At 32.5% G+C, this 10,042-nt stretch overlaps 2 protein-coding genes across 2 annotated transcripts; one reads left to right on the top strand and one right to left on the bottom strand.

Moving 5' to 3' along the window:
• Window positions 1-2,868: 2,868 nt before the first annotated feature.
• Window positions 2,869-6,351, top strand: LOC131593544 (probable pectinesterase/pectinesterase inhibitor 47). The gene is made up of 3 exons (XM_058866085.1): window positions 2,869-3,616; window positions 4,429-4,789; window positions 5,296-6,351. The coding sequence occupies exons 1-3, from the start codon at window positions 2,954-2,956 to the stop codon at window positions 5,988-5,990; spliced, it is 1,719 nt and encodes a 572-aa protein (XP_058722068.1). The 5' UTR covers window positions 2,869-2,953; the 3' UTR covers window positions 5,991-6,351.
• An 866-nt stretch (window positions 6,352-7,217) lies between these two features.
• LOC131657370 (putative pectinesterase/pectinesterase inhibitor 24) lies at window positions 7,218-9,523 on the bottom strand. The gene is made up of 3 exons (XM_058926781.1): window positions 8,947-9,523; window positions 8,355-8,855; window positions 7,218-7,967 (listed from the first exon to the last, which is right to left on the bottom strand). The coding sequence occupies exons 1-3, from the start codon at window positions 9,506-9,508 to the stop codon at window positions 7,291-7,293; spliced, it is 1,740 nt and encodes a 579-aa protein (XP_058782764.1). The 5' UTR covers window positions 9,509-9,523; the 3' UTR covers window positions 7,218-7,290.
• Window positions 9,524-10,042: the final 519 nt, after the last annotated feature.

Here is a 10,042-nt window from a genome sequence, read left to right as displayed (position 1 = left end):
GATTCAATTGTTAATTCACTGGAAAATGTGTTAAACAACTTGATGGATTATTGATGCGTCAGAAAAACCTCTAACAAATTTTCTATTTTCAAACAATCAATACACGTAATGATGTTCATTCAACAGTTTCAACAATCTATACACATATTTTCTATCATCACACAATTTAGAAACATTTGATGTTCATTCAACAGTTTCAACAACCGTTGCATTTCAAATCTTGGACCTTTTATTGCCTTGTTGTTTATGTGTTGAACATTATAAATATGCTTAATAGTTGATACACTATCAAATCTCTTTTGATTCAAATTTATGAGTATGTTTTTGGGCCGAACCATGTTCATTGTCATCTCAAAAATAATTTTTTTCTCATCACAATTTAAATGTATAACTATAGGATGACCTCCTAAATTGAGATCCAATATATGATTATGTACACTGCACAAAATATTAATTGTTTAAACAATTTTGTTGTATAGTACCCGCACAACTTAAAATGACATCTACATTTCTTTGATCTGGTGCCCATTATGTTTCAGTTTTTAGAGAGGTTCTTTATACTCACAACTTCTTTCACAATTCATCATAACAAATAAAAATCTTCTATCAGAACCAGAATCAGAACTCCCAATAATTTTCCCAAAACCTAACTTAGTAGCTTTCACACTATCCATTTAAGCATATGATCACGTAAGGTTAACGCATGTATAGTGGTAAAATCTTTCCCAACATCAACATATGCAATATCACATTTAGGACCACCCGACTCAAAAACCTCTAGTGCATCAGTTGGGTTGACAATATCAAAGTGCATCATACCTAAAATAATTGATCGAGAACATAATCAAGCAAATATATTATACTAGTCTGAAAGAAGTTTAAAAGCTTTCAAAAGTCTCCTTCTACACAATTTCTATATTACACATAACCACCTAATTGTGAATCATTAAAAAGAGATACAAATATACATTAACTGTAATTTATAATGATTAAGTAGTTAATAATGTCGAAATACAAATTGATTATGTGACCAAACACAATAATTAAATAATTTTTTTTCAAGAAGAATTAAGAAAATATAAAATAGAATCTTGAATGAGGATATTAAAAACAAATTATGCATAAAATATTACACTTCGAAAAATAATTTTCAAACATGATACATAGGAAGTAAGCTTTAAAAAATTGTAAATTCAAGCTTCTATAGGCAAATCGATATAAAAATGCAGGTTAATAGTATGACCCTCTAAATTGGACTCATTTAAATAATTCTAATCATGCATATCATCACATGTTTGATGTTAGGTATACACAAAGACATCTACCAGAAGGGGTCAAATAGTTTAAATAATTTTTTTTTTTAAATTATTTAGTTTCGCTTCTCGTATATATTCATAAAATAAATAAAATAAAAGAATTAATAGAATCGTTAATTTTTTTTATAGAAATTTGACTATTTCTTTAAATTAGTATTTTTTAAAGGTTGTGATGCATTGATCTTGTAAAATATTTTACATTGATAATGCATTGTCTTTAAGCTCATATAATCTTTATATCTATTATGTGTCCTATATCATATAGTCCAAAATATATATTTTCAATATTCAAATTCAAAATTTCAGTTCTTAAAATTATTTTTATACTTTAACCTTCTAAATTTCTAAATATACCATTCATTTTTGAAGCTGAAAATACAAAGGAAAAATCAAAGAAATTAAAGAAAGGTAGTTAATATATACCATCTCTTGTTGTTTAGTTGTACCAAATATTAAGTAATAATTTGAAAAGTTGAACCTGACAAAGAAACATGTACCTTGTAACAATGGAACTAACTTAACATCATTTTTATGGCAACAACAACTTTAGTTCAACCCTTCACTTACACGTTCATTTGCTTTAACAGTCCATTCATTTATTGTCATACCCCATCTATGTTTCCCCACACCGACACACCCCACATCTATCCAATACTACTACTATTCCTAACCTTTTTGAATTATTCTCTACGCGTAAAAGAATACAAACAAAAGAAAAAATAGTATATTATATTTAGTATAATAAAATATTAATGTTTGTGAATCCTAAATCAAGTGAGAAACGGATAGGTGTTTTCAAATTAGATCTTAGTTTGTTTATATAAAATTTTATTCTATTTAAAAGATCGGTAGAAATTAGGATAGAAGTTTTATTTGTGAATACAATGTTTTTAAATAAAATGGTCAAATATAAAAAATATGTTTTAATAATTAATAGGTTTTTATACAATATACTTTTGACTTTTTTAATTTTTTAAAATATGTTTTAATAATGAATATGTTTTTATACAATATAGTTTTGACTTTTTTTATGTTTTTTTACAACAATTAATATAGTTTTTAAAATGATTAATTTTATTATTTAAAAAATTATAAATACACAATTCATTTGTTTTTTTATTTATGTATAAACTTTATCACATATCATAGTAGCGGTGGAAAAACAAGAGTTTAGGTCCGCACTTTTTAATATGTCTGTTTTGTTCCATCTTATATTTTTTACAAATTTTTGCAGGCGCATACATTAACGTGATTTTTTTATTTAATTTTAAACTTAAAGGTTATCCGTGAGCCTTCTTCACTCCGCCCTCATATTTTTATGGGACGTGTCAATGTTTTAGATCTGCATACTCAATTATCGTCTTATTTTTTTAAAAATTAATATAAACAGAATGAAATGCCCGTTTGTCAGGGGTATATTTTGTATAAAAAAAATTAATATCCATTTGAAAAGAGACAATTTCCTCTTTATGAATAAACAATTATCCTCATTAAGAAGAGTATTTACTTCATCTCAACAACTTTATCTACATGCCTATAAATTCCTATCACAACCATTATACCAAAACACATTCACAAGCAAAATAATACATACTCAAACTTTATTTGCAGCCTTTCATTAAAACTCTAAAAAAACAATGTCACCACTATTTTCCCTTCTCTTTTTCATCCTCTTAGCACCATTATTACTTCTAGCTCAATCTCCATCACCATCTTCTTCTCCTTCTTCTTCCTCTTCGGCAGCATGCAGAGCGACATTGTATCCAAAACTATGTCGCTCGATGCTATCCACCATCCGATCATCGACATCCGATCCATACAACTATGGAAAATTCTCCATAAAACAAAACCTCAAACTAACACGAAAACTATCAAAAGTATTTCTCGATTTCCTCAAACGCCACCAATCATCATCGTCTCTAAACCGTGAAGAGTTTGGCGCATTGGTTGATTGCAAAGACCTTAACCAACTCAATGTAGACTACTTAGAATCAATCTCTGATGAACTCAAGTCAGCCACTAGTTCATCATCCGATACCGAACTCGTTGATAAAATCGAAAGCTATCTTAGTGCTGTTAGTACTAATCACTACACTTGCTTTGATGGATTGGTTGTCACAAAAAGTAGCATTGCCAATGCTCTTGCTGTTCCATTGAAGGATGCTACACAGTTCTATAGTGTTTCTCTTGGTTTGGTTAGTGATGCTTTGAATAAACATATGAAGAGGAATAAGACTAGGAAACATGGTCTTCCTAATAAGTCATTCAAAGTTAGACAACCACTTGAGAAGCTCATCAAGGTAATTTAAATATTTTTTGATTTGTTTTCACCATCATAATATCCGGTCCATTAGACTGTTTAATCTAGTCAAAAGAGTCGGTTTTGAAATCAAGTGGTTTCAACTACCTTCTAATCAGAGTTGTGGTGATCGAACCGTCATCCTGCCTATCGAATCCATCATCACTCATTACTGAACCAACTAACTATCTGTAATTAAAATTAGAATAAATCACGGTAGCACTATATATAATCAAGATTATACATAAATAAAAAAATAACAAACAAACATGCAATAAAATTGTACATAAATAAAGAAATATCTTCTTGTAGATTTAAATTCAAAACTTTACCATAGATTATGAAATTTTAATAGTATTACTATTTTGTATATTGACAAAAAATTAGGAACTGTGTTGTCATCTGTTTCAAAGTTGAATGTTTTGGCATAATGTAACAACACTATAATCAGTCACGTGGCCTTTTTGTTTGTTTATGTCAAATTGCCAATAGCAACAAACCATGCACATGTCATCTATCTTGGATTTGGTACATACCATTATACCTACCACATGATAGCTTAATTAAGACTAATTTTTTATAATCCACTCATTAGCAGATATCTTTTCCACTTAATCAGAGGTCCTGAATTCGAACCACTGATACAATATATCAATACTTATAATAATAAATTAAACATAATCACAATGTGTGTCAGTGTTATATCATATCAGTGTCCGACACTGGACGCGTTATTGTTTAGAGATGTCAGTGCTATCTAACACCATGTTATGCAAGAAATGGTAAAACTGAAAAATTACATTGTTGTTGCAGCTTCTCAGGACAAAATATAGTTGCAACAAAACATCAAACTGTACAAATACTAGAAGTGAAAGGATTCTAAAAGAAAGTCAAAGCCAAGGAATTCTATTAAACGATTATGTGCTTGTGAGTCCTTATGGAAATGCCAACCACACTTCCATTGGAGATGCTATTGCTGCTGCACCAAATAACTCTACTCCACAAGATGGTTATTTTCTTATCTATGTTAGAGAAGGTTACTATGAAGAATATGTCATTGTTCCTAAAGAAAAGAAGAATATTCTTCTAGTTGGAGATGGTATTAACAAAACAATCATCACAGGGAACCATAGTGTCATTGATGGTTGGACAACTTTCAATTCTTCCACCTTTGGTAATTATACTTTTTCTAATTTTGTATTTTGTCTCTCTGTAACACCGACACCTCTGAATATAAGTGTGTCTATGTCCGTGTCAATATCAGACACCGACATCTTTGAATACAGGCGTGTCTGTGTCAATATCAGATACCGACACTTCTAAATACAGACGTGTCTGTGTCTGTGTCAATATTAGATACTGACACCTCTGAACACATGAGTGTCTGTGTCAATATTAGACACCGACACCTTTGAGTACAGACGTGTCTGTGTTTGTGTCAATATCAGACGGCGTGTCGGTGTCCGTGTCAATATTAGACATTGACACCTCTGAGTACAGACGTGTCTGAGTTTGTGTCAATATCAGACACCGACACAGATACATTCAATTTATATATATTTTTTCAGATTCTGATCAGTATTGATGTGTTAGTGTCAGTTTTGTGTCTGGTATCTGCGTATTGTGTCTCTGTGCTTCATAGTTGTCTTTTGCTAACATTTTCTCTTGTGTTAAATGCAGCTGTATCTGGAGAAAGATTTATAGCAGTAGACATTACATTCAGAAACACAGCAGGTCCTGAAAAGCATCAAGCAGTAGCAGTCCGAAGCAACGCCGATCTCTCGACGTTCTACCGATGCAGCTTCGAAGGATACCAAGACACACTCTATGCTCATTCATTAAGACAATTCTATAGAGACTGCAAAATCTACGGAACCGTCGACTTCATATTCGGCAACGCAGCAGTAGTTTTCCAGAACTGCAACATCTATGCTAGAAAGCCACTTCCAAATCAGAAGAATGCTGTGACAGCACAAGGAAGAACTGATCCAAATCAAAACACAGGAATCTCAATCCAGAACTGCACTGTTGATGCTGCACCTGATTTGGCTGGTGACTTGAATTCGACATCGAGTTACTTAGGTAGACCGTGGAAGATTTATTCAAGAACTGTTTATATGCAATCATACATCGGTGATTTTGTCGATCCTGCTGGTTGGTTAGAGTGGAATGGAACACTTGGTTTAGATACTATTTTTTACGGCGAATTTGATAACTATGGACCGGGTTCTTCGACTGATAATCGGGTTCAATGGCCTGGTTATTTTCTTTTGAATGATACTCAAGCTTGGAATTTCACTGTTCTTAACTTTACTTTGGGAAATACTTGGCTTCCAGATACAGATATACCTTACACTGAAGGATTACTAAACTAAACATACAGGTCGTGAATGGAGTCAGAGCCATCTTTGAAGGCGTGAAAAACAGACTATCACACAGGGTCCAAAATTTTTCACGGTTAAACCATGGCTAAATAGAGTCTCATAAATATTTGTCACGGTTAAATCGTGGTTAAATTGCAACTAACCTACATTGGGTCTCGAAAAACTTGAGACTCGAAAAACTTGAGACGGCTCTAGTGGTAAATGTTTGTGTTGAATATATAATTTTAGTTAAATATTTGTTTTTTGGTTAGATGTAATGTTACAATTTTAAAGAACATCCAAAAGGGATGACAGTCTTTATGTTCTGATGTAAACTTAGGTTATAATGAAAATATGTTCATGTTTTCAATTACTATATATTCCAATGCAATTAAACTTTATCCAGTGCTGCCTTTATTTTACTTAAAAGTGTGTGTGGAGTTGCTCTATCTTTATAAGTGAAAAAACTGTCCTATCTCTTCGGAAAGTATCCAACCTCTACACAGTCACGCTTGAGAATCAATGTAAATGTCCGATCTCTTATAGAAGCATCTCTCCCTACACGTCTCATGCTTGAGGATCTATGTACATGTGTGATCTTTCAGGAAAAGCATTTTGCCCCTACACGGCTCATGTTTGAGGGTTGAGTACAGTCCAATCTATTTTGGGCTCGGTACTTGATGACCTAGGAAGGGGCACACACTCGATGAGTGGGTCGGGCTCTAGGACGGACCTTATGAGAGAGCCCGCCTCGAGGTATAGCCGACCCTGACGAGCCAAAACTAGCATGGAAGGAATATTTAAATATGGAGACTTAGAATATGCAAATAGCGTATTTATGGCTGGCTGATTGGTTACTATAAAAACAAACAATGACCAAAGGAAAACGATATACACAATTCAGAGTTTTTGACTGAAACTTTACTAGCCCTCGCTAGTAAAATTACACCAGTGTACTTTTACAATTTTTTTGACATATAAAGTCATTTTGGTCATTTAACCAAGCGCTATCGCTATAATTCTAAAATTAATCAAAATTACAAAACATTCTCGAATATGTTTGTCGTTATTGAATTTGATGCGTAAATATGTTTTACATCAGTTATTTTAGTCTTCGAATACATTTATCATTAGTCAATGAAGTTTTTGTAATTTCAATATATTCAAAAAATAGTGACATTACCTATTACTTTTTTCATATAAACAAAATCAAATGAAAAAGAGAATCATTATTCAGTATCAAATCAATAATACAATCATAAAATCATAAAATCATAAAATCATAGAAAAAATAACAAAAAAAGTAATAACATCATATAGTAGACTTAAAAGGTGAATTTGATGCAGGAATCCATCTATCACCTTGAATAAAACTCTTAACAGAAAACTTACTAGCTTGTTTAATACTAATATTTCTCAAACCCTTCCATTTCACTCTATTCTTTGTTGAAGAACCTGCTCCAACATTCTGAAATTCTGCATAAAAAATAGTGTCCGGCGCCGAGTTTCCTACCCAAGGTAACCAACCACTTGGATTAACAAAACCTTCCATTCTCGATCTCATGTATACCGTTGTCGAGTAATTCTTCCACGGTCTTCCGAGATACGTCTGAACATCACTCAAGTTTCCGAAAGGCGCAATGTTGCAATACTGAATTGAAATACCTGTGTTCATGTTAGGGTCAGTTTTTCCCTGTGCTGTGATTGTGATCTGCTGACCATGCATAGGTAACTTTGGCCTAATGTTGCAGTTTTGTATCACGACTGCTGAATTTCCAAAAATGAAATCGACTGTTCCGTAAATGTTGCATTCTCGGTAGAATTGGCGATTCGAATGCGCGTAAAGAGTGTCTTGATATGCATCAATGTGACACTTATAGTAAACTGCTTGATCAGCACTTGTCATTAGCGCCACGGCTTGATGCTTCTGTGGACCGGCCGTGTTGCGAAAACCCATGTCTCGAGCTATGAAATTCTTTCCAAACACAGCTGTTTTCATAAAAATACACTCATTACATTAAGTTTAAAACAATAGAATCACATCAGAGTAAAAAGTGATATAGTCATCTGAGGACGTGCAATGCAGACTACAAGGCCTAAAATTTGTCACAGTCTGAGAGAGCGCAATGCATACTTCTAGACAAGGCCTAAAATTTGTCACACTCTGAGGGCGCGCAATGCAGACTACATACTGCACAAGGCCTAAAATTTGTCACAGTTAAACTGTGACTAAAAAAGGCCACTTAAATATATTTCACGGTTAAACCATGACGAATTAAGATCCTAATTTGTTTTGTCACAGTTAAACTGTAGTTAACCTACATAGGACTTTCGAAAACTTAGCACGACCCAAATGAATCAAATAGAATCACTTACCAAATGTTGCTGACGAAAAAGTTGGTGTGCCATCGACGAAGTTAAGCCTACCAGAAACAACTGAAGAAGTCATACCATCACCAACAATCATAACATTCCATTTTGTTTTCTCAACTCTCACATTTTCATAGTAAATCCCTTTCTTCACATAAATCACAATCCTCTTCTTACTCTTATTAGGAACATGTTTAAGTGCATCAGATATAGTCCTATATTTTCCACTACCATCTTTTGCAACAACAATATCAGCTTTTGATCTCAAATCCTTTGTAGCAAGTAGCTTCCTGTCTTTCGAATGAAACCATTTCGGTGGCTCGTTTTCATATGGTAAACTTAGTAATCGCCTCAAATTTAGAGTGCTCGCAACCTTGTTAATCCATGTAATTATCGCAAGACTATTGCTCGTGTACTCTGTCGAATTTTTAAGATAGCTTGTAACATAAGTCTTAAGCTCTTCTTTTCCATCCTCAAAACCTTCAATGCATGTTTCTTGGTATGTACCTATAAAAAAAAAAGTTAAATATACTTAAATAAGCGCTTATCATATAAACGCGTATAAATCAAATAAAGTCAAACTGTTTTCATATAGTACCTGCGGCGCTTAGCCATGTTTGGATATCATCAAAAACTCGAAGAACTGAAGAATTTTCTCCTGACGTAATCAACGAGTTATTCAAATGATCAACAGCGAGTCCGAAAAGATCCTTACAATTTTTCAAAGCTTCCTTAGTTCTACTATCATCATGACCTATCAACTTTTCGAAAACACCATGTTCATTGAAATACTCAACAGCTTTCGACACATAAGTCAAAGCCACATTGATCGATAACTTAAACAACTCCTCAGGTTGAACATCTTTCCCTGATGAGTTCACAACAGAACTAAGGCTGTCATAACATGAATCCTTGTACAATGTCACATCACAAACAGCTTTCATCGAATTTGTCACGGAATTTTGTGACGCGTAATTGTCAACATCGTTTTTCGAGTTTTTTTTGGTGCTAACAACTCCGAATACAGATGCAATTACAATAGTGGCTAAGATTATTGAAGATAAGCTTATGATTGTGATTCTTTTTCGGGTTTTTCGCTTTGCTTCTAACAACATTTGATCATGTTCGTTAACTTTTCCATAGGACTTGAAGGAAGACATGTTCAATGGTTACAATGTTTGATTAAGGATTGTGTTATACAAGTTGTGTTTTCAATTATATAGTAGGAATTTTTAGTAAAAGTTGGTAACACATTAATTTGTCAACGAAATTATATATATACATATATAGATATAAAATGATATACGTGTGTATATGTAAGGAAGATTTAATTGGTAGCACGCGTCATCTCTTTGACGTGCTAGGCACTTATAATACATATTCTTTACATGTTTAAATGAAGTGCTTAACATGTTATAAGTGTGTGATACATCACAATTGACACTTATTTTATTTATATATATATATATATATATATATATATATATATATATATATATATATATATATATATATATATATATATATATATATATATATATATATATATAAAATAAAATATCAGTTGATATCACGAGATAAATAATTTTAAGTATATTCGATGATCTCTAAGTCAAGGAAAACCATACGAGCACACTACAATCAAGCAAGAGCCAACTTGATCTTTATTAAGTTTATTGGAATGTAGTTTGATT

The sequence above is a fragment of the Vicia villosa genome, linkage group LG3 (genome assembly GCF_029867415.1).
Source record: "Vicia villosa cultivar HV-30 ecotype Madison, WI linkage group LG3, Vvil1.0, whole genome shotgun sequence".
Classification (NCBI taxonomy): domain Eukaryota; kingdom Viridiplantae; phylum Streptophyta; class Magnoliopsida; order Fabales; family Fabaceae; genus Vicia; species Vicia villosa.
This window is presented reverse-complemented; position numbering and strand designations above follow the sequence as displayed.